This window comes from Branchiostoma lanceolatum, chromosome 11 (assembly GCF_035083965.1).
Source record: "Branchiostoma lanceolatum isolate klBraLanc5 chromosome 11, klBraLanc5.hap2, whole genome shotgun sequence".
Lineage (NCBI taxonomy): Eukaryota > Metazoa > Chordata > Leptocardii > Amphioxiformes > Branchiostomatidae > Branchiostoma > Branchiostoma lanceolatum.
In genome coordinates this window covers 9065314-9093284 of record NC_089732.1, presented here as the reverse complement: position 1 = coordinate 9093284, position 27971 = coordinate 9065314, and the positions used below count along the sequence as shown (strand labels likewise).

Genomic DNA, 27971 nt, shown 5'->3' with positions numbered 1-27971 from the left:
CTAATTGGTGTGTTTGCCTTTCATTCGAAAAAGACAATATGGCGAATTTGTAGCTTGGGGTGAAATTTTGTCAACTTTGCAACCACGATTAAGTACTGTGTCGTACGGTAACGCAAGCCCCACTATCGCCGGAGTGGAAGAATATCTTTCTCTGTTGACTGAGCTCGGGTCCGATCGCTCATCACGGCTGCTGTTCAGGTGTTACAGCGGTGGAAGTCGAGTTCTGTTCCGGGTCTTGATCAGCTTGGGCCCCGTCAGTACATCCCTCACCTCGGCTACCAGGAGACCATGGCAGACGAAAACGAGCTCGTCTGTGCTTCAGAATTCATCAAAGGTAAGACCCCACGATCTAAACAACTGACGTAGATGCTAAATTTGCTTCTACAGTGGCCTTTTAGTCGACATTTCCAGTCTTATGATGTTGTGGGACGGCCCAAGTTGGTGGTATAAATTTTGACACCACCGGTTTGACGTAAGTTGGGCACCAAAAACTTCACTGGTGGAACCGAACCGCCCACTCACAACATTTTCAAACCCATATCTGTATACAGATTACTGTAATTTTGAACCACAGGATGGAAATACGGCGTTACAAATATTAATAGAGCATCACGATATAGGTGTTTGTTTGATATTTTAGTGTTACTTTCTTCTGGATTCTTCTTACGTTCTCTTGCTCTTAGCGTAGCCAGAATAAGGTGGTAATTTACAACTCGAGTACAAGGAAATAAAAATTGACTACTGGTATTTCCTTTACCATATCATAACCACCATAGATCGTTAAACTTATCTTCTATTTTAGGCTAGTTATCAGGTATAATTTGTGAAGATTCTATGTTGTTTTTCCAGCATAATCCTCTTCCTCCCTTTGTCTTGATATAATTGATTGAAATGATTACATGTTGTCATCTATAGTAGGTGTCAAATATGCAAGGTGTGAAACAGGAAGATGTGAAAAACTCTTTTGTTTACATTATTGTCTGTAAAAATGGAACCTTGCTTGTCTTGTTGATGCAACATGGTCTCATTTACCAAAGTAAAATTAATCTTAACTTATCAGTAACATTTAGTTTGGCAGTTGGCATCTGGAATTCGGTGATTATATAGGAATTACAAGTGGCAATGATTTGTGATTTTAGTGGTAGATATTATCAATATCATACATATGACATGATCAACTCCTTGGTGAAGTATGTACATTGTAATTCTTGCCTTATCAAAATGTATTACAATTTGAACCAAAACAGGTAAAGATTTTTGTTGTTATAAAAATCTGTCCATGTAAACAGGCACTGACATTTCTGTTTACATTAGACTGATTTTTATTACATCAGAAATCTTAACGATGTATATTTTTCAATCAGAACTTCTGTATGAAGTGTTCTTATCTGTTGTTTTCAGTGTAGACAATATTGTTTTAAATCTCTTTGAGATTATCCATGTTAAACCTTTTCTTCTCAAATCCAGATCGCCTGTACTTCGCTACTCTACGAGGCAAGCCAAGATCCACAGCAAACACACATTATTTCTGTGTGGATGATGAACTGGTGTATGAAAAGTAAGTCATCCTTTTCTCTTTTACGTGTGCTTGGCCTAGAACTTAGTAGAAGTAAAGTATAACCAGTAACAAAAACATAAACGTGACCCAGACTATCAGTATTTTGAGAAGAATCCTTGCACGATAATGTTAATGTAGTTTGCAGGTATTCTTGCTCAGACTGTGCCAGGTAATGTACTGTAAATCTTGAAACTTTCACGATGGTTTTATTTTCATGGGTTTTGCAGTGATCTCTTCACCATGAATTCACGATGCATATCTCCCTTGTATTACTATAACTAATGTACAGTACAGAACTGTATCAACCATGACAACCAAACAGTTAACTCTTTCCCCCTTCTACTGCGAAAAATAAATGAGAGTATATGAATTGAGGTTTATTTTTTTTTAACCCATGGTCTCGTTTCATTTTGTAGCTTCTATGCAGACTTTGGGCCCCTCAACCTGGCTATGGTGTACAGATACTGCTGTAAACTCAACAAGAAACTCAAGGTAGGAAAATATATTTTATATACCTTTTATACATGTTCTTACATGTATGTTTTATGTTGTACTATGGCATGTTTTTTTTATTGGGGCCAGATGAAGTCATAGCTTTTAAAGATTTATGTGTCAAAATTTACCCATTTGAGTTGTGATAGTTTTCCTCAGGTATTTGAAGATATGGCTTCTACAGTATGGCACTAGGGACTCAAAAGTATCCCTGGTAGTCTTGAATTTTCAGGAGTGGTATGCAGGTAGTTGAAATGATTTTACAATAGATTTCAGACCAGTCTTATTGTTTAAATATGCAAAATCTTCGAGCTAACTTTCAGGTATTTCAGTGAAGTGTTACCATATGATGAGGTGACATGCATATCTGATTGGTGTCAAGTAGGTGTTGCGATATGGGGTAAAATTATTGGTTATTTTGTCAGAATAGCCTGGGGCTGGTAACAACCAGCTGTTCCACTTACTGTAATCCCACCCATAAAATTCTAGCCGTTTGTCTTTTGACTTGAAGCATTTTTGACTTTGTTTGGCAAAGGATATGAACTTAGAGCTGTCCACGGTTGATTTAAAGAGGGATACATTTGATGTATTTAAATGTCTATTACAGCTGCCGGTTCCTTTTGGCATGCTTCCAAACCGGTCCCTGGTCGTAAATCGAGCAGGCCCAGGGGTGACAGACAATGGCCAGCACCTGCGCATGTGTTGTGTGTATATACCAACACGACACACATTCCGCCACACAACACAAGATGGCGGAAATAGCGACAGTTTCCCCGGTTGTCACAAAGGTGTTTCAACATGGCATAATTGAATCATGAAGTGATCAAAATGGATAATTAAGCCTAGAGGGGGTGTAATAAGAGCACAGGTTAGGCCAGAGGGAGCGAAGGGTGACCATTCTGTGTCACACAACCATGACGCCCCTTTGTTTACCGTTCATGTATTCAACGCAACACACACAATGTTCTGTAAAAAACGACCGCAAACATGTAGGAATACAGAGTAACTGAGTCGTAGAGTTACTTCCCAGGTGCAAATAGAGCTGTAGGTGATTATAGAGGCCTTGCCCGCCCAGGTTTCAGGTGTTTGTGACAGGTCCATTGTTTGTTCCTGGTAGGACCCTAGTACACCAGTCCAAAGGTCCTTGCAGGTAGTTAACAAACATACGAGGTCGCGGTAGGTTCAGGTGGCCTTATATGTGCCAGGCTGTGGCGTAACGTTTAATCACGCCCATTCACGGACACAGGGTGACGAACGCCCGCCATAGAAAGCCTTGTCCGAACTATTCAAATCACTTTCCCTTTAACAGTTGTTGTGCAAATATTTTGTCAGGATAACTTTACAACACAAATTTAAGCCAGTTGGATATGATGCCAGCCCTCTTGTACCTTTGCTATTGCTGTTACCCTGCCTAGTGTAGGCTAGAGCCACCCTTTAGCAGTGTTACGTGTCACATGCTGTAAACTTTCTCTGGCAACTGAAGAAAACACATTTATAAAGACTTAAAATTAGAATCACAAGTGAAACTAAGCTGTTTTGCTGATGCTACAACTCACAAGTTCCTAGTGGCAGTGAACATAATCATACAAGCTGGAATATTAAAAACTTATTCATTTTCCTACCCTGACATTTACATGAAATGTTTATGTTTTGAGTAGTTTAACAAAGATGAGAGATTTACTTGAAACTGCCCCACATCCTGGTTACTGTGGAATAACATTCTCTTGCTCTTTACATGGCAACAGTTGCCTAGAAATGGGCTTAAACATTTCAGACCTTTAATCCTATTAAAGTGAGGGGTACTTCTGATGATTGGTTTATGCAATCTGCTACATTTATGATTGACACCAGGCCTAAAATTTTAACTAATATCCTACTCTTTGCAGGGTTGGAGTGAAAACTTTATAAACTATATCTTGTAAGACCAGTGTATTTTGCATACTGAACTAAAGACAAGTCTTCATTGTAGTATTAGAAATGCTTTCAACATTAATTATTCAATACATGTATAAATTACATGTTGGTGCAATAGTTTTCATCATAATCCTTGCTTAGTTTCATATGCTATAAAATTTGTTTATGAATACAGGAATATGTTTACATCTCAATTTTGTACAAAAACCATGATTGCTGATAATGATATTATTTTTGCAGTATAGAATCAGCCTTAATATTGCTGGATTACCTAGTATAAATCAGTATAATTTCTAAAACAGATAATCTTGATATTGTCTTTAGATTTCGTCTGTAAGTGGAAACCAAGGGTAGCACTCAGCAACCTAAATTTTTGCTCAGCCAGGGTTGCCCAGTGTGCAACCTGGCTGTTTCAATAGTGTTTCTACTGTTGTAGAAGTTAATGTAACAGTCATGTTTTTTTTTCAGTCTTTCTCTCTAGCAAAGAAGAAGATCGTCCACTACACGAGTTTTGACGCCCGAAAGCGAGCCAACGCCGCGTATCTGATAGGATCCTACGCGGTGAGTACTAGTAAACAAGAACTGAGCACACTTCCAGAAATAGGCTTTAGGTCACATAGCTTGGATAACACCACACTGCCTTGGATCGTCTTCCTTTTGGTCTGGCATGAACTCTGAGACATGGGTTCTAGTCCCAAATATTTCTTGACCTTTACTAGCTAGTTGGCAACGAAAACAGACTTCTCCGTACAGACTGTTTTCTTTGATAGTAGCAGAATGTCACTCAGTCATAGGGCAAAATGACATTCTAATGTCAAAGGTCATATTGAGTCAAGGACGGCTTTGATTGACAGCTGTGCAAATGATTTCATGCTGTAAGATGAAAACAAGTTGTTGTGTAGGGAAGTTGGGCCAAGTTACGAAAACCCTACCTAAAGTTTAGAAATGCCAAATGCATGGAAAAGAAACTCAATTTCACACTGTTTCAAGGCTGTGGTATTCAGTAATACATGTATGTTGTGTACATACTCAGTCAGTTGGCTGATGATAAGTACTTACATATCAGTGGTATACCACAAACCAACAGGATAACTGTCAGGGGGATTATCCCATGTTTGGCTTTTTGTGGTTTTACACTTGGACTTGGTGGCGAGGGGACGTAACAGTGCATGTCTTTATTTGTGGGCATTTTTGGGCAACAAGTTGTATATGTCCAGCCGTGGTAATCTTGAATTTTCTATGATATCTTCATATTCCATTTATGCTCCCAACTACAAAGCTAGAATTCTACTGAATGATAATTGTTAAATATGACACCATACACAGAGAATATGTCTCTATTGTAGAGTTTCTAGGTCAGATCTTCAGTGACATTCTGGTAACCATACAAATCTTTCATGTTATGTCCGACAACGCATGCTAATGATGTAGAAAGTTATTGTTCCTCAGAAAACGGACAGGCTTAACTAGCTTGTTCTGACGCAGATTGGGATGTCATTTGATACATCAGGATTTAAGACCCTACAATAGTCTGTCCCCAGTCTATTACTGCTGACAAAAAGGTATAACACAGTTGGGAAAATTTGCTTGTTGCCTTTCCTCAATTTCCTGTCGAGGTATTTGGGTTTGCCCTCTTTTTTTTTTTTTTAAATAAAAGGCAAAGCAGTGTTAAGAGATTTTATTCAAGACTAGAAGTCATGGAATTTTAAAATTGTCACAGAGATATTATTGAAATATGATTGATGTTCGTTTTGTCATTCATTGGCTTGGCTTCGCTAGCAAAGATTTCAGGGGAGTCCACTTCTGGTACATGCCCTCTGGTGGCTGATGAGTCCCACTCGGGATCTGCAGAGTCGGATTAAGACAAACTGACAATAAATGTTGGTTGAGAACTGGAAATATGAACTGGAAATATGAACTGTTAGAATGTGTATTTCAATGCATTTTGCCCCATTTCATTGGTTATATGCCCTCCTACGGGCATATGGACCATAGAATTCGGCAGAAAAAGGAATAATTTAGCCAGTAGAGTTAGTCCACGGAGATCACACTTTGCCCGTTAAGGAGCCCCAAATGAAACCCTGGCAAATATGAAATATTCTCCCTATAGCCGGCATAGTTAGTCTGGTAGAGACTCAGTTATAGGTGAATTGCCTTCCATTTTTATTAAATCCACATTGCTGTACATTTTTGGTTCCAAAACTTTCCTATCCCTACCACAGAACCATGAGTAAATACGTTTTTGGTACAGTTGCCTGAGGTTTCTAATCAAGGCCAGAATGTTTTTTTATAGATTCCTGCTAAGCTTTAGGTCAAGGCTAACTTCTATTGGCATTTTCCCAAATTGTGATATGTTTCCTACATGATTCTACCACCTGCTACATATAACAGATTTGTAGTAATTGTAGTGTGTTATGGTTATGTGTACCCTGCCACCATGGTCACAGGAAAAGTTATAGCTCTCATTGATACAAAGGAAAGAGGTCCTCAGCTGTTAACTGCGAGATGCGGCACTCTGTCCAGTGCTTTTCCCGCCGAACTGATCCTGTACGATATGTCATCGCCATAGTAACCCATATCGGTGTTGACTTGTGTTTTTCCTCGCAGGATAAGAGCTTTTGAACACTGCCAGTGTGAGACTGTTTTATTTTCAGCAACCTTTAACAGTTTGAAAGGATTTAGCGTAATGAGTGCTATTTTGCACATTTTGGTGTAGTTTTGAATGGTCAGATTTCGGGAAAGAATTAGATTTAGAAATTAGATAATACATACATACATAATATGGTATGTAGTATGTGGATAGGTGTTGGCAAACCAAAAGACAAGTTGGATTATGCACCACCTGGCGGTTTTCTATGGTACTGCAACAGAACTTACGGTTTTTATGTTTCAAATGTGATTGGGGTTGTTGCCTAACCATGTGAAAATAACCATTGTGTCTATTGATGATTCTTAGTATTGACATTTTTCTGCTTCAGTTAATGATTGTGACGAGTTAGTGAACCGACAGAATTAGAGCCTTGTGTATTTATGTGAGCTAAATTATGTACTCTGTTTATGAAGCCAAGCATTAAGGTCTTATTCCACACAGGTAACCTATAAAAGTACCTCCTGTACCACCAAAACATTCCATATTCCAATAATTGTCTGTGCCACTACCTGTTACCATGGATATGAAATACTTGTCAGGTATTTCTGTGGGGATTTAAAAAAAAGCATTATTAAGTATCCAAAAACAACATGCCAAAGGTAAATAGTCTGTGCCTATTGCATTAAGAAAGTAGACACCTTGATATTGTTATTAAACGCAGTGGTCGTTGTAACATGGTTTGATATGGCAACACCTTTATGGTCTAGCCATTCATTTGAAATGAACCGTTATACAGAAGAAAAGCAGCTATGGCTGTTCCCATACCGTATATCGTTATTAATTTAGAAGCATACTAAATTCTACCTGTGCTAGTATGCAACAGTAAACATTATGGTCATTATTACTGGTCAGAATATACTGTATGACAGCTGATTTTACACGATTTACTGTAGGAGTACATGTAAGTTATAGAAAGTACAGTAGATTACCAGGTGGGGAAAATTGATACCTGGATATTGCCACAGCAAAACTGGCCATGTGATCTGTCACTTGACACCGTGGGTCCATTAAGTTTTCATGGCTGGAAAACAGTTGGCCTACCTGGACGCAATCGCCACTATATCGTATAACCACCAAGCGATATATTTAGAATTAATACAAAAATTTGCTGGCCCTTTTTTTTATCTGAACAGACTGAGGTATTTTTAAGTGGTCATCAAATTTGAGCGGGGTTATGGCAAATTGGAAAATGGGAATAAAATCCACTATGATTATGGGACTATAAACAATGGTGATAACTAAAGCAGGGTTATTATATTACATATGTCCTTGACACATAGCTTTACTGTTAATCTTTTTAGCATCTAGGACAAGAAGAAGACAAACATTATCATTCATAGGTTTCAAAAAATGACAGAGGAATAGAGAACTCACTAGAGGCATATGTGTAGTGCGACGCAATTACTGATTAAAAACAGTAACATGTCAGTCAAGAATTTGCAAAATTTGAGAGAATAACTCTATAGTAGGAAAAGATTTATACCCATAATGTACAGTCCCCAATGCAGCATTATTGGATTAGATTGGCATATGTGCTTGCCCCATGCTGTTGTATGATTCGCTGTGTTTATAATCCACTTAGCAGAGAGGTGTGGCTTTAGCTTACACCCTCCCCAGCCCAAGGGCTCAGGGCAACAAGCTAGTAATTATCACACCTATGTCAGTCACACCAATACAACACACTTGTCTGGCTTCATTAAATTCTTCCCTAGTTTTTACGTGTTTCTAGGTTCACAAAAGATAAAGTCTAACCATCCTTATACTGTAGATCTCGAAACATTCACGGTGGATTTAATTCTGTGTTTTTTGCAGTGTCCTCTCTACCGCAAATTTGACACTGCGAATCTGCTTTTCCAATGTATTAGTACTTTTACAAAATTGTTGTAGCCGTGCATTTAAACAGCGAAAACCTCTTTTCCCCTCCCACCACGAAATAAAACCACAGTGATGGGAAACTAAATGAATGAACAGAACCATCGATAGCTACTAAATTTGTCAAAAGAGGAAAGAAGGAGTATTGCTGTTTTATAGCTGAGTGCCTTTCTCTCCCTGAATTTAATTTCATTGCCTGAGGTTAGGTTGTTAGCTAGTAACGCCAACATTTAATGACCTGATAAAGGTGTGTGTAATTCCTCGCTAAATGTAAGATTAGAAGGTCAACGGCCTTTACATAGGTTGCATTGTCTGTGCAAAGAGGCAAAAATGTTACTTAACAAGAACCTTTCAATCATGACTGTCAAACAAAAATACCACAGGCTTCCTGCAAGTCAGGAATACTTTTCTTCTTGTGGTTGAAAACAGGAAATAGTTTTGTTTACTTTCCTAAATACCCTTTTAGTAGTCTTTGTGAGGGCCAACTGTGGTGGAAGCAAGAATAGTGTAACAACGTCCTTGGTTGAAGTGAATGACAACTTTCTCATATAATGTACACCTTTCTCCAAATGAATCGGTAGCCCTAAAAATTCTAAACATGAATGTCGTTTAATGACTCTGAGTGAGACAATTTACAATGTGAAATGAATTAGAAGTATAAGACTCTTGTTTTAGATGAGTTATGAATGCAGACATTTTACCTTTGGAGTCTTTAAGGAACTGAACTGTGTAAAACTTGCCCTGAGCTTTAGAATGCATTTTTAGTTCTTGTTTCATTTATCTAAGAACGGTGGGAAGCTAGTTTGACCTAACGTCCTCTTTAGTTTTACCCAGAAGATTTTGAATCCTACAACTGTCAATACATAGTAAACATTGTTATTGTTGGGTTGCCATGGTAAAAACGACCTGAATTCCATCAGGTTTACCCAGGCAACCAAGACGTCACAGTATCCAGCCTCCCCGTTTCGCCTTGTTGGTCTGCGCAAACGGAAACGCCGCAGTTTGTTTTGTTAAGTGCACACGGATTGTGAAAGAGTTGGTCACTTAGTGGACGGTAGAGTGATGGGGATCCCTTTGTTGTGTAAGGATTAAAATGCAGTGGTTGCTAATAATAGAAACACTGATCATGGTATGTTGTATATAGCATAGGCCCAGGATAGGTCGGACAATGTTCTGTTTATTGAAAAGATTGGGATATATTTTGGCAATGTACGGAAAATACAAATGTGTCCAGTTCACATATAACTGGCGTGCCACAGTACCAGGGTTGACTAGTTTTAGCGTGACAGTGTTTGTATTTCCTGGTTAGGGACACAACGTTAACACCTTTGGTTACACTGGTCTATATTTTGGGTCACCTGCTTTTGCCTTTTGTTCACTGATCACTATTCTGAGGTAGAAAAGCTGAAGCCTTGGATTAGAAGAAAGGACATCCGTACACCTTGCTATCAGTCCTTGAGAACGCTTTAGTTAAGTGCTTTTTAAAGATTCTGACAATGGATAAAGATGATCCGTGTGAAGGGAAGTAAACTGATCTGTGGCAGAGACAGCTTGCCTGTGTACTTGTCACAACAAGTTGGCTTTATGCGTTTGTATGTTTGTGATGATTCTTGAAATAAAAAAACATAAGTGTTGAAGTTGATACATAAATGTGTAGATATGCAAGTTATTATTGTTACTTCGAAGAAGAGAAAATATTTAGTATATTGATACACACTAAATGTTGGAATGACTTTGATTGTAAAAAAATACTTCTGCCATGCACAGATCATCTACCTGAAGATGACCCCAGAGGAGGCCTACAGACCACTTGTCAGCGGAAACAACCCCCCTTTCCTACCTTTCAGGTGAGTGGTACAGTCCTCAGTATGCACGGCAGTAAATCTAACTGCAATATGGCAACATATGCGAGCCAACGCAAGATATTTCCTCTCCATCAGTGACCCTATGTCTTCAGCATGGTTGCCAGTACGTGCAATAAATGTAAAAATCATGTGTAGTCAGTGGTTAGATATACAAAAATGTTTGCTTATACAGCATTGCCTTACCGATTGTGAAATATTTTATTGTCAAAAACCAAGCTAGGAAACAAGTCTTTAATTTTTCATAGCCCGAGAGAGAGTACCAGACGTACATTATAAGTGGGTTAGGTAGGAAGGAACCCCTTACCCCATGGTACAGTTTGATTGATGGTGTATTGACCCAGAGCTCCATAGATAGACTCCAGTGTACACTCCACCATCTGTTACAGCTAACAGTGAAGTGCACAGAAGGGATTATACACAAAGTGACATTTCCACGTGTCATTCTAGACGTTAAGAGGATTTCTGTAATATTTGCTCTGCACTTGAACTACATATTTCCCAATCTAATTAAGCTAAAACTTCATTAGTAATGCGAGGTTGCTAGGAAATATAATGTAGTGAACACGGTATGTTTTTCAGCAGTGTGTCAACTAAAGATCTAGGCATTGTGTTATTTCTGTGTTTCAAATAGGGATATCAAAATTCATTGTTGGGAGATGTGTACAATTGGTGCACCTAAGCTAAAAATGAAGGTACACAGAAAGAATATTGGGCGCACAATAGAACCTTTATGTATATGTACGTAGCCCACAAAATTACCTAGCTGCACCGGTGAACCAGTGACCAAAAATTAGGTGCGCAGCTCCAGTTTCTTTGTGTACAAATTAAAGTGCGTATGCAACATCAATCCCTGACAGGCACGTGATAGTGGTTAGGAGAATTGTGACGAAATTTTGGTGCAAACATATTTTTTTGTGCTAAAAGGCCCCTCTACAGCCGGAATATTCAGCCAATAGTATTTGATGACTCTGCCAACAATGAAACGTTGCTTGTATATTTGCAGGGATGCGTCCTTTGGTGCTTGTACATACAATCTCAACCTCATTGATGCTCTCCATGGAGTGTACCGGGTAGGAACTGTTCTAGTCTGTCACACTGGGGAAAGGGGGAACCAGAGATCTCTACATTATACTGTGCTGGTCTCAAGCTGACTACTACAAGTTGCCTGTTTCAAGTAGAACCAAGATATTGAAACTTTGTTGTTTTCTTTCAGTAACACCACTTGTAAAACAAAAGATGTTTTCAAAAATAATGTATGAAATCAATGGCCACAAATTGCTTCAGACACTTGGCAGTGAGTGATTGTAATGTCTACTTAAACAGTAGATGATTCAAAACATCTTGTTTGCAGTGATTTCTGGCAAGCCCCACAATCCACAAGTCAAATTTACATTATGACGCACAAAGATTGAAGTCTCATTGTATTCTGTCCAAATCCATAGTCTAACCGAGAAACGCTTTGGAGTGCAAGTGTCACATTTTTCGTTTTGTTAACAGAACACGTTTTTCCAAGCAAACCTTTTAAAAGCCATTTGGAACTTTTCCAAGATTTACTTTGCTAGGAGGCAGCAAAGAGGCCAAGTTGAGTCTGCAGTATGACTATGAGTGTGAGATCTCTGGACCCCCCTCCCCCATTTTACTACAACATGTTCTGATCTATGTGGTGTATATTCCCCCCACAGGGATGCCTCATTCGGACCATGTACATTTAAAGTAACTGTGTTAGACTGTCTGCACGGAATCGACAAGGTAGGGCACCCTGGTCACCCCTGCTGTAGAATGGTATGACTCATCTTTCTGTCAGGTGTCTGACTTTGGAAGAGTCCATGCTACAGTAAGGGGTGGTTCAGGAAGAGTGCTTGCCTTTTCCCTGTCTGCTGTGCTTATGCTGTCATTTACTGTACATCTTGAAACGTTTGTGGTGATTTGTTTTCGTGGTTTTCACAGTGGCCTGTTTTGAAACAGAATGCCTATTTTGAAACAGAATTGTTTCAACCACGAATTTAAAACACCATAAAACATATTTTCCTTCCTACGCAAAATTGAGTCTCTGCAAAAATAAATCAATTTACAGTGGTTACGAAAAAGAAAACAAAAAAACTGTTAACATAAGGCTTTTCTTGGAGAAACAAATGCAAATTTTGAAATTGAAAAAAAAAAGTATTTTACAAATTTGTATTCTTCCTTTTCATTTGTGCCCAAGGGCTCTGTACTGAATGTCATTTCTTACTTACATAGTGTTTTTCCATGCCATACCTTTTTGTCCTGGTTGTCCTTTTGTTTGCTTTATCCTGTCTAACCATTTGTTGATTTATTTTTAGTTTGTGTTATTTCTAGTTTCTATTCTTGTACATTTTTTGTCATAGATAATGTCTGTCGAGATTAATTTCAGCCTGTGGCAATATGGATACTACTTTGAAACTTTCTGTCATTAATCAAGCCTTTCTTTGTGTTATACAGGCTCTACAAAATGGCTTTATCAACTTTGAGACCTTCGATGTGGACGAATATGAACATTATGAGGTAAGCACAAATGATATAAAAAAAAAAACTGAATTAGAGAGAACAATTTGTCTTCATCATAGTTTGTTGTTACCACCATCTATGGGAATACAGTTTTTTGTTTCAGTGCTTCCTGCACTTGTGATAAATACAGTAATCATAAGCATACAGAAGGGAAATCGTATGCTTTGTCACAAGCTAATCTGTGTGTATTCTTGTTCTTACAGAAAGTAGAAAATGGAGATTTCAACTGGATAGTGCCCAACAAGTTTCTAGCATTCTCAGGTCCCCATCCCAAGAGCAAAATAGAAAATGGTAAGTCCTTGATTAGCATTGCCTCCTATCATATGTGTAAGGTACTGCAGTATATTATATCCTGAATTACAGTATCATATTTTTTGCTTGACAAGTTTTATATCAATACTTCCTGTAGACTCTTTGTAATACTGCATGACAGATACTTATCCATGTAATGGTGCTTTTGAATAAAACACTTATTTTCTAAAACCCGCTCTAGGCTACCCACTTCACGCGCCCGAAGCATACTTCCCGTATTTCCGGAAGCACAACGTCACTACGATCATCCGCCTCAACAAGAAGATCTACGATGCCCGCCGATTCACGGACGCGGGCTTCGACCACTACGACCTGTTCTTTGTGGACGGGAGCACGCCCAGCGATAGCATAGTTAGAAGATTCATTCAGATCTGTGAAAACGCAGAGGGAGCTATAGCTGTCCACTGTAAAGGTACGTTTAAAAAAAAGAATAAGCAACTTGTATAACAAACTTTAGACTCACGCCAAGCCAACCTTCCCATTCTGCCAGTTTCCAGTTACACCATTTTCCACCTCACATCCTGTCACTCTACACTATTCAAAAAGCTACAGTCACGCACACACCAAGACAAACAAACACACACACAAACTGAAACCAATACAGTATGTCCATTTTCTCAGATATAAAAACATCACGTCTTCATACCAAACTGTAGGATGTTGACCTCATTTTTTTTCACCCTCCCCTTCCAGCTGGTCTCGGCCGGACAGGCACCCTGATTGGCTGTTACATGATGAAGCACTTTCGCTTCACGGCTGGCGAGTGTATCTCCTACATCAGAATATGCCGTCCTGGGTCCATCATCGGGCCACAGCAGCACTGGCTGGAGGAGTAAGTCTTCTTTTCTTATTCTTCAAGAATCAGATTTGTCTATCTTCTTGGTATGAACGTAGATAAAGCAGTCAACAACACTATAAGACCTAGTTAACTTCTTATTATAAGAAACAAACACATACCCACAATGTAATGCATGTACAGTATATAGCCTGGTATCTAAACCTATTTTATATGCCTTTGTCCCCTTTGGTCAGCGTTGCATAAAAGTAACGGCCGCTGTATACAATCTCTCTGTATCAAGCTATATACAGGATTATATTAACCTTATATTATGCAAACAGGATCTTATATACACTTATATTCTGGTGACATGCTGAATACACACTTTGTTACCTCATACACAATGTAAATTTGATGTAACTTTTTAACTTTCTCCCTGCTGCCTAACTCTAACCATTAGGGAATGGGTGCAAAACGGCTACTTCAGTCTGCTAAAGGTTAAAAAAAGTATAGATGGAAAGTAGCAACTGTCTTGAAATACTAAATTGTAGACATTAGTAATATAGGAGGTAATAGTAGTGGTGTGTTCTTATTGTTTTCTTGGGTCTTTCTCTAGACAACAAGCCAAGATGTGGGTGCAGGGAGACATCTTCAGGGCCAAACAGAAGGAGAACAAGCTGAAGGACAGGGCGACCGTGTCCCGTATCCTGTCCGGGGTGGACGACATCTCTATCCAGGACACTGACCGTGCCTACCACAGCAACGACTACGCAGACTATGAGGAGGTACGTGGCTTTGTTTCCCCCGACTGTTTTTGTTTGTATCTTTTTAAAATCCTTGTCAGTTGTTAGTAGCTTGTTCAGTGTAGTAGGCAACACTTCTGCAATGATCTATTATTAACTCAAGTTTGAATTGTTCTTGTTCTTGTTGTTGACATCTATCTTGCTGCCCCTCGGTTATCAAATTCAAAGGTGCAAAACTCCCAAACTGAAGCAGAATCGGGCGTTTATTTCTGTGAGAGTTTCTTCTTCATGGAAAGAGAAGAACTTTTTATTCAGATGTATGTACAGTAAAACCCTTAACTGTTTAGGAAAGCAAGGACAATACAATGAGATAGATATGGGAAAATAATTTTTCATTTGCAGTATAGATTGATGTATTTCCCATTTTACTTCTAGGAGTATGTGCCACCCGTCACGCGGAGCAGCCTGTCCATGACGCAAGGCGACAAACTGCGGCAGATCAAAGCCCGCAAACACCCGCGGTCTGCAAGCACAGGCGCCATCAAGTCAGTACCGTCCTCTTTCTGTCGGGCTTTAATACACCTTAACTGAAGCGTTGTGTTTTTGGCAAGGCTTAAAGGTTCTTTGGTGGTTTAGATATTGCACAAGATTTGAGGCTAACTTTTAAGAAGGTATAAATTTTTCCTTGTGATTGGTCCCCTCTTGACCAATCAGGAGATAGAGATTGGTCAATTTGTGACCAATTGGATGCATCAAAATGTGCCACTCTCAATGCACAGTTGCACTAGTAAGATAGATTTTCTTTTGTATGTGTGAAGCACTTGGATGTGACATGCTTTGCTGTGTGAACTAAAAACCCCTAGATTTTGTTTCACCGATATTCTAACAATTAATACGCATTTTGTTCTCTAACTATTTCTGACATTTTCCATTAACAAGCTTGTTCGTATCTCCACCTGTGGTTTGCTTCAGTGCATGTTTGCAGTGGTAAATTTTATCCTGTAAATCCTTTTATGTATCGTTAATGGTCTTTTTTTCTTCCATCTCCCTTGTCTTCTTGCATGCAGATTGGACGACGCCAAAATGCATTCTAGGTCATCATCTCAACCCTTTAGGTACTGAAATATTCCTCATCTTATTCCTTTTGATATACCACATCATGTGATGAAATGGTTATCCCCTTGTTAGAGGCACATCATGTATAAGGTAATGAACCACCCCTTAACATGCCACATCATGTGTGTATGTATGTTTGAGATTCTTAGAAGTTAGAGAATTGCTCAAGAAAGAAGCTATGGTTGGATTGCTATGATATTCAGTACATGGTTAGGTATGGACCCATTGAAAAAAGCAGATTTTTGGGCCCCCTGGCTGCTTTTTTGGTACTGCAGTAAAAGTGTATTTTTTGTGTTTTGCTATTTCTGACTTCTATGACTGATTTCAGTGTGTCCCTTTCCTCTAGGATATCGTCCAATAACAGCCAAGGTGTCATGTCCCCCCTAAAGTCTTCCAAAGTCAGCTCCAGTTCCTCCGTCATCAAGCGTACGACACGAAGCACGGCCAGTACCGCCACCGCAGCGTTAAAAAGGTACGAGAAAACACGGGACACAGGATTCCTCCAGTCTCCTCATTGAAGTGCCAGTGAAATGAAAATTTCTCTATTATTCATGTAAAAAATTGGTCTTTTCTGAGAACATTTATGTAAATATCTTTGTCTTCTTTGGTGGGACAAATTGTAACGTGACAGAAAGGACTCTTACATCAGCTAGTATGGCTAGGAGTCCTTTTCGATGACGTCACGATCCGTAAAGCTAATTTGTCCCACCAAAGAGCATGCTTTAGACAATTAATTTGAAGCTACACGTCAAGTGTTTTAGAAAAGATCAAATTTTTACGTAAATGATGTGGGAAATTTCATTTGACTGGCTTTGAAGGCAGCACCAATTTATTCTAACAGAGTCTAAGAGGAAAGTACCTTTCATTGTTAAGTTTGAGGGAGTGACTATTGTCAGATGTAATTTTTCCTCCCATTCTTCTGTCTTCATCTTTACCTCTCTTTACTTTAGGATTTCTAAGAACCAAGGAAATAAATTGATGTGGCCTAAAGTCAAACAAAAAGAGCTGAAAACACATGGATATCAGTGTTCTCACCAGGATTTTTTCACAGTGTAGGGGTAAGGTACGGAAGTCCAACTTTGCGCGGCGCAAGTCACTCACGGAGTGCCAAAGCCATGATAACAGTTGGGAATCTGGCATCTTCCCGCACAAAATTTTGAAATTCGTAACCAAATAAAACACTATTTACTGCATTTTGAGGGATAGATTTTGTGAATTGAAGTTTTTTCCTGTCACAGACTCATTCTAAAGCCAAATAAGAACTTTTTATAAGATTTATGAAGGTTCTTCCCAGAATGAAACACCCCTATGCTGGTTGAAACACAGCATCGGGGTCCAGATCACAGCATCGGGGGTTCAGATTACAGCATCAGGGGCCCCTATGCTGAAAAGGCCTGGCGAGAACACTGGATATGAAAATGCTTGTCTTTCTGTTGGTGCTAGTAGATAGCATTCTGTACTTGCAAATGTTGCATTCACTTTGTGTGCATTTCTTTTGTTCTTATTTCTGCATAGTCTGTTTTCTTTTTAGATATTACTGCCATGTCATCATATTGTTTTTCTTTCCTTCTTGGTTTCTTCTGTTTTCTTCCTGTCTTCCCCTTCAGAGTTGGTTATTCACACTTATCTGAACATTCCTTGCTCTCGTCTGAAACTCCTCGCTCGTATTCCACTTGCATTCGTAACTCGCATTCTGTTAAAAGCTACTCTCTTCCATTGTTTGCAAGGAAGGAATACCGTAGATATTTGGAGCGAACTAATCCCTTGAAGAAGTACTGGTAACATGCATTATCTCTCGCACTGTACACACCCACCCCTAAAAGTGCAGTGGGCATTACCAGAACTCTTGCCTTGTCAAGAGTGGGATTGGAATGGTCAACCATTTTAAAGGGGGGATGGACCAGTGCTGTATTCTTTGCATGTATAGATAGCATTTTGGTATGCATGTGCGTGGAGGTGTGTTGAATAGGAATTTAAGAATATACAAGATTCTAAAACTGATGTAGAGAGTTACCTTATACAATGACAAGAAAGAGATGCATGGTTTATGTGTTATACGACAAATATTTCTAAACTTGCATGTATCTGTGAAGGAAGTGGTTAACACTATCTTTACTCAATGTTTGTAATCTTCCTTTGTCTGTGTGTTGCCACTCTTTGCCTGTAGCCCATGCAAGGCTGTGCACGTCTAAGCTTCCCAGCAGTAGTGGTAAATGGTATGCCTCTCAACACCTAATGCAGTCCTCTATCTTCTTGACCTGTTGTCCTGTCACCCCTGTTTTCAGGAATGGACTGTGTCATGTGATGTTTGGGACAGTCCATTCCCACCAGGGGCGTGAAGGGTGACAGGTCTAGGTGTAAAGGGACATCATTAACACTGTGTCTTCCCCCTCCTCACCCTGTCCCCCCCCTCTAGCTCTCTCCGTCTTGCTTCATCCCAACCCATCATACATCACCGGCGAAAAGACCGAGACCGTATCCACAAGTCCATGGAGAAAACGGACGAAATCAAAGTGGCCGAATTGTCCCGGGGGAACAATAAACTGTCAGATATAACCGCCGCTGATTTCCGGGGCTCGCCCGTCATCAAATATAACACCCGAAGCACTAATGCAGTAAGTCTGTGTGTAGATGCCGGCACTGGGGGCTGATGGAAATTTGGGCTGTTCTATTTAATTGAAGTGCACAGGGAGGGAAACAGCTGCCACTCCCTCCTTCCCTCCAGTGCCGCAGCCTTTGCTTGCTGTTTGCTTTGAAGTGCATGGGTGGTCCCAGTGGGGAGGGGGGCTATATGTATGAAACACGGAAATCTACATAGTTTTCCCTTTGATCTGTGTTACAAGTGTTCTGACTCCAGTTATACAAGGAGACATTGGCCCGGTTTACACACACATTTTTGAGTCGACTTCGAGTCAACTCAGGACTGTGCATGGAGAACCCTAGGCCACTCAAGTAGCGTTTGCTAGTAGAAAACTCCATTTGATCAGCCAAAAGCTCCACACACACAGCCCCAAGTCGACTCGTATGTAAATTGTGCCTTAGCCTCAGAAACTCTTGGGCTTTATGTACAGCCGTGCTGGATGATGTGTACAATGTCTTGAGACATATTATCCTGGGAACATTTTAACCTACCAGGCTTGCTGCTTTCCAAAGCAATTGGTCCAAACAGGCAGTCAGCCAGTCACAGTTTCTTTGTGTTGAACCGAAAACTTCCGTCAAAACACCAACACAGATGGGTGTCATCGCTAACACTGTTTTGACGTATCGTTGTGTTTGGTTGTTCAGTGTACACTAACTGTAACCCACAAGAAACCAATGTGCGTTGTGCACTTCCATTTCGTATCACCTCTCAATACAAAGTAAACCATCCCCACTGAGGGTTTGGTTGAAGGGTTAAAATTTGGGGCTTTGTTGTTTTCCGAAATATCTTCAGTATGCAGCTTTGTGTTTGTGTGTGTTAGTGTGGTGTGCAGTTTGATTGTGACATGTTTTGTGACTTGCTGTGTTGCTTTGTGGTGTTGTGTGAGGAAAATAATCCCCAAGATGTCATTCGGTGCCACTCAGTTTTCAAAAGTGGGAAGACTGACATTTTGTCATCATATGTTCTACTTGAATGTGTTGTTTTCTCTGTTGCTATATTTCTTATTGACCACCTTCTAGACCAAAGTTTACCATTAGTCTTTGGCAGGCAACATTTTGCTTTGCCCCTTTTTTTCAGGAGTTGCTTGTTGAATGCCATTACAAATACATTACTTTGTTCCTACCTCTTGTTTCTGATATAGTACTGTTCTTTAACAGTTTTTTAGGACTTATTAACAGGAATGCATTTTGTTTTCAGATAAAAGAGTCTTTATTTAGACTGCAAAAACTGCTCTTGCTTCTAACTTCTAACTTAATTGTTGAGTTTGACTGAGTGTAGCGTGAAATACAGATAATTGGATTAACACAACACTTGTCTGGTTGTATTCCTCTGACATGAGTTTTTCTTCTTTCTTCACAGCCGCTCAAGCCAACGCATACATACTACTAGAGCCTCCCTCCACCATTAGATGTCAACATCATGGGGACAGGGGGATTGTGGGTAAAGCAGTGCACCGTGGGTAGTGCACCACACATTTTTGGTAGAAAAATGACTGCACGAATTAAGCACAAACTTTGAGGGTAATTTTTAATTGGGGCTAGGGAAAGGGGATTATATGACTATTACAATTGTGTAAAACAGCAAGTTGAATTACAAACCGATGCCTTAGGTAGTGTAAGGTTGGGGTATGAATGGCTGAAATACGCACTCCCTGTCAACAATAACAATAACAACAACAAGACTTGGGAGAATGTATTTCAGCTAGCCAATCCCATACTTTGTAAGTAAGATTTGATGGTACCACCATCCAAAAGTTCTGTATATTTTAGGTGGTCAGAAAGGAGAAGTTGCACTTTGATCCAATGTTGGCTGTGCATGTTTTTAGATGGAGTAGAAGCATGGCCCATGGGATGCATTTGTACATTTTTAAGCTGCTAGTTAGGACAACATCAGTCCTTTGGTTTGCAAATGACACAGAATTTTATGAAAATCTTAAAGTATGAACATTTTTAACCAAATTTCTATTGAAACAGAAACGAAAAAAAATTTGATATGATCTCATGATAAAATCCTCAACATTAAAAAAAAAGGATTTCAACCGAAATTTCTATGAACCTTTGTAATACTGATTGATATGTGATTATAAATCATAATATTTTGTGTCAACACCTAGAAATTTAAGGGTTCCAGAATAAAACTTGTATACCCAATCATCACTACATGAACGTTCTGAAAATTTGATGAAAAGTAAAAAAAATTATCCTTTGTGTCAGCAAACCCAGGATTTGTCCAAGCAGCTTGAAAAGGGAGAAGAATTATAAAAAGCAATAATTATGTCCAGAAAAAGATATATCTATAAGACTGGTGCATGGTATGTTTGAGTGTACAGCACAGTAGATACAATTTGTACAAGACACTCAGAAATGTTTGAATTCACATGTACAGGAGTCGATTTTCACTATAACAAGTACAGCAACCAATGACGAGCCTTCGGCACGACTTGTAGAGGGCTTGACCCCAGGTTTCCACGGATTCCGTTCCCCATATATGGCCATTCTGTCAGAATCGACAGCAAATTACTCTGATTCTGTGCATCCCAATCCGAGTTAGTTAAACCAGGGTGCATACCTGGTTTTCCAAGTACTTTACAAACAAATCTCTGCACTTGTAACTTTGGTAAGAATTTCTACTGGGAGTTTGTAGGTTAAGGCCTAATATTGACCATGACTGCAGACCATGCCGTGATCTATGCACCTATAACATTGATAACACTTAGGGGGAGTAAACTATACTGTTGTATACGTATGAAACATTACATACGATAAGGTATGTATCTGATAATGGTATAATTGTAGGCCATTGTTTTATACAAAAACAAAGTGATGTAAATGACAAAAACAATATTGTCTATTTTTGTATAGAAAAAAATCACAAATTTGCGAAATTAAGGTGGAGAGCACTTAATTGTACTTAATTAGTCATGTTGTAATGGGGGGAAATTATGCGTGTTGCCACTGACAATAGGGAAGTACAGGTGTTCTTTTAGTAGACCATTCTAAATTTTTTATTCTAAATTATTGTTATGAGAATTCAAAAATGTAAACTCTTAGATTGGTTTGATGTCTGTTTAGAGCGATTGTTTTTGGTCTGGATCTTGTGAGGCTCATAAGGGGTTTTCGAACATGGTGATGCTTGTGTACACTTACCAGTGATTAAAGGTGGTGCATGGGGGGCACCCAAGAGATATTGTACAGTAATACTGTAGTAGAGGTTTAATGATATAAAGCCCAAAATAGAAGTAAGTGAAAGGCATTTTCTTACTCAATTGGCTGTACCTTGTTTTAATATTTAATCGTGCAAAGGTGCACAAAATGTAAAACTCAAGCATAATCATAATCTTAGCTTGATTTTAGAGTTATAAGGGACCAATTATTATTCAGAATTCCTTGATTTTAGATCTTATTTTGTGAATTTTTAAGTGCTCGTGTTTTGAAACGAAGGGTTGCATTGGCTGTGTTTGCTTGTCATTGCATCTAAGTGTAGTTTTGCACCAATTAGAGGGAGTAGATATAGGCAGCTAGTGAATATGTGTGTAGTGTGGTTTTCGTTTGTTGATGTCTTTTTTTCCACTTTTCGGACATCCTATATCTGTAGTGTACTCAGATTTGCCTTATGACTTGACTTTTGTTGAAATGCTTTGCAGAAGTAACTTACAAACAAGCCTCTTTGCTATCTGGATAAGTTCTACTTAGTTCTCATTGGACAAGTGGGATTTGTTTGTTTGCGTATTTTCAGCTTTGCTACCGATCAAAAGGATACTGGAAATTCATATTGTGGTAAAATTCTGCAGTAAATAAAGGTCACTGACATAAAACCACAGGTCCAAAAGTTTAGGGGTAAAGGAGGCAAATATAAGTACCCAAATTTGGTTATTAGTTGCAAATTACATTAAGTGCTACTTATCAATTATTAGACATATGACTTAACTGTAACCATTCAGCAACTGGTCTCCCAAAAAATCAAGATCAGTATGTGCACTTCTCTCAGAATGTAAGCTTTGAAATAAGGCAGGTAACAAACTATTGTTTACTGTTCACCATGACATTGTATAGACCTTTCTCACGCGGCGGACATGATAGAATGAAAACGAGGCCCTTGTGGCAAACATTAGACCGATCCTAACTGTCAATCACAATTACCAGTTTAGCCAATGATTACCTGATAATAAGACAATCGACCAATGAGGAAGTGGCTGCATGACCGTCAAATATTTGCATTTCTATGTTTTTATTTTACATTTGTACGTTTTGACAGGAGGGCGGAGACTATGGGATCGGCCAACGAAGCTCTAAATTGCTGCATCTTTTTTGTGCATTATATTAGTTGTGATATTGATACTTGGATATCATATTTTAAAACTTAATGTATTTTAGGAGGAAAACTATATCTGTACATTATTTTTGCTTCTTTGCCTCATTGGCCTCGTCTTCATTCTATCATGTCCGCCGCGTGAGAGAGGTGTATTGTGAGAAATGACCAGTTGCATCGCCCCCCTCCCATGTCGTCATGGTAACAAGATTGGTGTGGGTATGTGCCGCCTTGTTTGAGTGCAGCCTTGTGTTCATTATATTAACGACATTTTTATTAGTTTTAGAGTCACACATACTAATTTTTTTCTGAAAACAACACCGATCAGTTCTGTAAATTGTCTCTAAGAAATGGATGTACCTAAACATAAATGTGAAAATGGTATATACTTTTGTGTGTGTATATAATCAATTATCATAATTTCATATAAGTATGTCTTATCTAAAACCAAAATTATGTGTTTTTAGGTGTTTTACTCTGGTTTTATCGAGAGATTTATTACTAGTTATTGTTTATTACATACATGTATGTATGTATGTTTGTTTCAAATACCAAAACCCTGTACATTCAATAAATTACAGCAATGACTTGAAAGAGTGGTGTCTGTCGTTTACTTGCCTGATGACTTAGGAAAGTTTTATCTATTTGTTCATCCAACTACTAGTATTTAATATTAGCTTAGATCGTCTTAAACTATCTTAGCAAATGAAGTCATAGGACATAGCTATCTATACATGAAGACTTTAACTGACTCTTACTGTTACAGTACGTCCAGAGTCTTGGTAACATTACTTATATAGAACTCGACATTAGATTGACCTTGGGAAATTAGCTTTTACAAAAGACATTAATTTATATATTGAAAATTAACTTTTGGATAAAGATTTTTTGTTATATATGGCCAATTCCACTTTTAGAAGAAGTTCAAATACAACATTTTCATAGGTTGCCTTTCCTTGTAAACTAAATGTTGGCCTATTGGTTATACTGATGGTTCCTGATTTACATATTTCATCATGAATGCACAACGTTCGGGGGACCTTTATAATATTTGTTTGAAGTTCACCCACCGTTTAACGTCACCTATACGGGATTTCCGAGGCGCCGCCACATTATGAGATTCACACATAGTACAAATAGAGGCGTGGTGAAATTCGTCATACGTTTTGCCAACCGTCGACAAGAATTTAGTGATTTACGGTAACTGTTTGTTACTTTCCCTCACAAAATTTTACACCAAATCGTACAACACATCCACAACTATTCCACGACTGACCCCATTTTGCTGTAGTGAACCCGCAGTGCACGACAAATGTCACCGGATCCTAAAACAAACAACGTACGTAACGGTTCAAAGTTCAGATGTAACCTACAGGCCTACGCCGGACTTGTCAAGATAAGCGCTGGGTTCTGTTGCACCTGCTACCTTAAGGTGCCTGTCTACCAGGTGTGTTCGACAGGTGAGACGGACAGGTAAGGGAACATCGAAGCCATGCCGTTTGATCTAGCGGAGTTCAACGGTAACTGGCGGCTGAAGAGACACGAAAACTACCGCCAGTTCCTCAGGAAAATAGGTGAGTGGTGGAGGGGGTAGTCTTTGCTCGAAGGACGTATATTTTCTGGTCCAACTAGTCAGTGTAATTATGTTAACGTTGTTTCTCAACAACCTGTGTGTTGTAAGATACCCTCGCGAGTCGGTGTTGAATATGATATGTTAAGCTGGTTCTTAAACTCGCTCAAGTTTTGGCTTGCTCTCTTAAAGACAAGACTGACAGCTTAACGACGGCAATTTCTATACTATATCAGTTTTGGGCAACTTGGTGTTCAACTTCGTCATTTTCCTAACAGTAAGAGTAAGGCCCTACATTTCGTGTTTTATAGCGATTTCGACTAGTTTTTTTTAGAAGAGTAGTGTTACGGCCCATAGAGCAGTGTGCGTTTCTGTGCATCTTTGTTTGCTAGTTAATGTTGCGAAGAGGAACAGTGTTAGCAAACATGTACAATGCACCAGATGGACTGCACTGAAGTTGACCAATAAAAGTGGCAAGTTATTCATTATCCAATGTTTGAAATGCTTGAGCTAAGATGTAAAACTGCATAGGCTGCGCTAGCACAACGTTCGTGTCGTTCAGTGATTAACAGATTTACATACGGGACTCATTATTTCAAACGCAAAGATACGACGGAAATAAACTTCAAATACTTACAAAAGGAAGTAAAAATGTATTTGCATGGACTGTTTCTTCCGTTTAAAATAACCTAACTTCTGCTCGCATTGTCCTGTATAAACATACTATGACATTAACTTCTCGTAGTGTGTGGAACAATCAGAATAACATTTATGTGTGACAACAAGTTATTTTGATGCCAGTCACAGCACATACGTACACGCATCTCTATAGATTTCGAAGAAATATAAAGAAGCAAATTGGTAAACATTCGAAAGAAAAAATCAATGCTTAAACACAACAAAATGGCAAAAACGAAAGACGAAAAAGGAATAAATAATGGAAACAAATGAACAAGTGAACGATTTGAAGGTTAATTTTCAAGCAACTGTCGTGCGACGAGAGACAAAAGTCAAGGTCGTGATCCGTGAACTTGTGTCATTTCATGATAAAGGTCTCGTATTTATGAGATTAACGTTGCCTTGGTGAAAAGGCGGCTGGAGAATCCAAAGCACTTTGCGGATTCAGTCTGTCTGAAAATGAAACGAAGCACTAACGCCGTATAAGCACAGCTCGTCCTTCAAAGACAAACATAATGAAACATTAAATAAGGGGCACTAAAATGACCCAGCCATAATTTTAGCTACCTGGGTGGGTGAGTGTTATCTGCAAGAGTCAGCATATATATCAAAGGGGCAAACGCTGAAAAATCAAAGGCTAAGGTACAGTATATTGATCTATATTGTATGATTTGTTTTGGGGTTGCGAGCCCACCATGAGCGGTGGTTTCTCGGAAAGCAGTTCGTGTGTGCGGGATCGATTTCTATACCCGCGCGATTTCCATGGCGACGGCAAGAGGGTCACGTTGTCGTTGCTGTACAGGTGAACTTACTCGTAGGTGGAGCCCTGAAGGTATTGTGGCGTTCTGGTACCGTTTTCTGAGTGTTATTTTTTGTGTGCTCTTGTGGCTGCCGTTTGGTTAGCGTTTCCAGTCGGCTAGCTGTGTGAGAAAACAACACGAAATCAGTAACAGAAAGAACTAACAAAAGAAAGAAAGAGGGAAGAGAGAAACAAAATGAGGAAGGAAAGAAGAAAAGGAGAAAACTGAAAATGAGTTCTCGTGCAGACGAAGACTGTACTACTGTTGTAGTCACAACACTTGAGAAGTTTTGAATCATGTCATTGTGCATCAATATGTTTCATGCAGGCTCCCTATGGACACAGTCATCCATGCATGGTCACTTCTATGGATAAGTCCCCTGTCATGCCTGTCAGTCTACTCTTTACCTTGGTAAACATGTTTCATTCACGTTCAACGTGACAAGTCCTCCAACTTGTGAGGTCTTTATTTTCGCCTTGCACACGTACACCTTCTGAAAGTGCTCCATGGAAAAACGGCCTTATTTGATGTAGCACCTTCAATCATCAATTCCTATAACCTTCTCCTAATGGTGGTCTTGTGGACAGAAAAGTTGTTTTTCTCGCTACCATGAGAAGAACAACCCGAAAAGGCAGTTGGTTAGTATGTTAAAAGTCGATGAATTTGTTTTTGCGTCGCCAGTTCTTGTAGCGTACACGTGCATTTTTTCCACATATCGATAGCTAAAGACATGTATTTTTCCTCAGAGTTTTATTTTTGTATTGTTCCAATGTCCGCAATGTTGACTTTCTTGTTCAACTTTCAACTTTATTGGACCTTTTTTTGTGACACTTTTATTCTCCACCGAGCAAAGTTCGCAACGTATCCAAGTGGATACACGTTGTTAATCGAATAATTCAGTCGTTGAACAAACAAAAATTGACAGAGGCATTTATAACTGTTACAGAGTTCACGACTAAATCAGCCTACAATATGACATCGCTTGATTTGACAGGATAATCGCAAAAGTTCTTTGTTGTTTGTAACACTCTCCAAGCTAAGGTTAAAGGGCATTAGCCTCCACCAGGCCCTCTTACGGGCGTATGAATCGTAGAATTCGGCAGAAAAAGGAATGATTAGCCACTAGAGTCAGTCCACAGTGAAGATCACATTTTGCCCTTGGAGCCTGCAAGTGAAACCCTGGCGTAGTTAGTCTGGTAGAGACTAGAAGGGCATGATTGTTGTAACCTTTTCAAGACTGGCCCTCTTTCTGTCAAGTTTCAGTCAGGTCAAGTTGAACGGTTGTTAGATAGCGGGGTCAGTCAGAAGAAGGTAACGTGATCTCAGCCTTCAACATTTTCTTGCAGAGTATAGTTTGCAAAAAATATCATTAATTGTCCCCCAGGATTCTTTTCTTCATGAAGTGATTTCCTTTCGGACAGATTTCCGCAATTTTTTGGCGCCCCCGAATGTTAGATGGTTATCTGTTTGAGCTTGCAAAGGTGTACAAACATTCGCTGACATGTTGATAATGGCAGAGCCTGGCGTGCCATTGTGTGTGTCAGGGCTTGAATGCCAGATCCTGTTTGAACCGATAAAGCCAACGTCATTCTGGACGATAGACTGGTTGGAATTTATCATTACCTCCGGAAACGGAGGTATTGTTTTCGGTCTGTGTGTTTGTTTGTGCTGGTGTGTATCTGTAGTTATTCGATTATTGTAGAGTGACAGGTTGTGAGACAAAAGATGGTGTAACTGGAAACTGGCAGGATGGGAAGGTTGGCTTGGCCTGCGTCCAAAGTTGGTCCCGCATAGACAGAATTAGAACAAGAAATGCACAAAAACTATCTTATTTTGTTCCGTCTGAAGGAATACCAGAAGAAAACGTCGAAGGTGCGCTGGACGTAACAACTGCGGCGGAAGTGACGCAAGAAGGTGACGTCATCACGTGGACAGGTACGACAGGTGGCCAGAAGGCAGTGAGCAGCTTCCAATTAGGAGAGGAGTTCGATGAGGAGCATCTTGGCGGGAAAAAGAAGGTGACTTCCATGTGACGTAGGGATCATTTTAGAGTTATTGTGTGTATGTTCTGAATAACCGGTCGCCATCTTGGATCTATACCGGCCACCAACATGGCGCCAATGATATAGAAAGTTATGGCGTCACGTA

At 39.3% G+C, this 27971-nt stretch overlaps 2 protein-coding genes across 5 annotated transcripts; both read left to right on the top strand.

The window, feature by feature from the left end:
* On the top strand, positions 1 to 23369 carry LOC136445456 (dual specificity protein phosphatase CDC14AB-like). 4 transcript variants are annotated; one of them, XM_066443500.1, is made up of 16 exons: positions 1 to 334; positions 1468 to 1558; positions 1975 to 2050; positions 4433 to 4525; positions 10254 to 10333; positions 12034 to 12100; positions 12812 to 12874; positions 13081 to 13168; positions 13371 to 13601; positions 13883 to 14021; positions 14584 to 14752; positions 15146 to 15255; positions 15778 to 15825; positions 16173 to 16298; positions 18243 to 18441; positions 19827 to 23369. In XM_066443500.1, the coding sequence occupies exons 1-16, from the start codon at positions 289 to 291 to the stop codon at positions 19854 to 19856; spliced, it is 1656 nt and encodes a 551-aa protein (XP_066299597.1). In that variant the 5' UTR covers positions 1 to 288; the 3' UTR covers positions 19857 to 23369. The 4 variants fall into 4 exon arrangements, with proteins under 4 accessions (XP_066299597.1, XP_066299598.1, XP_066299596.1 ...); XM_066443499.1 differs by lacking the exon at positions 12034 to 12100 and adding an exon at positions 11355 to 11421 and having other exon boundaries at positions 2 to 334; XM_066443501.1 differs by lacking the exons at positions 12034 to 12100; positions 15778 to 15825 and adding an exon at positions 11355 to 11421.
* Positions 23370 to 24130: 761 nt separating this feature from the next.
* Positions 24131 to 27881, top strand: LOC136444899 (fatty acid-binding protein 2, liver-like). The gene is made up of 2 exons (XM_066442657.1): positions 24131 to 24349; positions 27672 to 27881. The coding sequence occupies exons 1-2, from the start codon at positions 24268 to 24270 to the stop codon at positions 27854 to 27856; spliced, it is 267 nt and encodes an 88-aa protein (XP_066298754.1). The 5' UTR covers positions 24131 to 24267; the 3' UTR covers positions 27857 to 27881.
* Positions 27882 to 27971: the final 90 nt, after the last annotated feature.

What these genes read in the sequence shown, in the direction of transcription:
- LOC136444899 (XM_066442657.1), top strand. Translation starts at nt 24,268, where the DNA reads ATGCCGTTTGATCTAGCGGAGTTCAACGGTAACTGGCGGCTGAAGAGA. An exon ending in CCAGTTCCTCAGGAAAATAG is followed by an intron (nt 24,350 to 27,671) that starts GTGAGTGGTGGA and finishes TTCCGTCTGAAG; the next exon opens with GAATACCAGAAGAAAACGTC.
- LOC136445456 (XM_066443500.1), top strand. Translation starts at nt 289, where the DNA reads ATGGCAGACGAAAACGAGCTCGTCTGTGCTTCAGAATTCATCAAAG. An exon ending in GTCTGCACGGAATCGACAAG is followed by an intron (nt 12,101 to 12,811) that starts GTAGGGCACCCT and finishes TGTGTTATACAG; the next exon opens with GCTCTACAAAATGGCTTTAT. An exon ending in CAAGAGCAAAATAGAAAATG is followed by an intron (nt 13,169 to 13,370) that starts GTAAGTCCTTGA and finishes AACCCGCTCTAG; the next exon opens with GCTACCCACTTCACGCGCCC.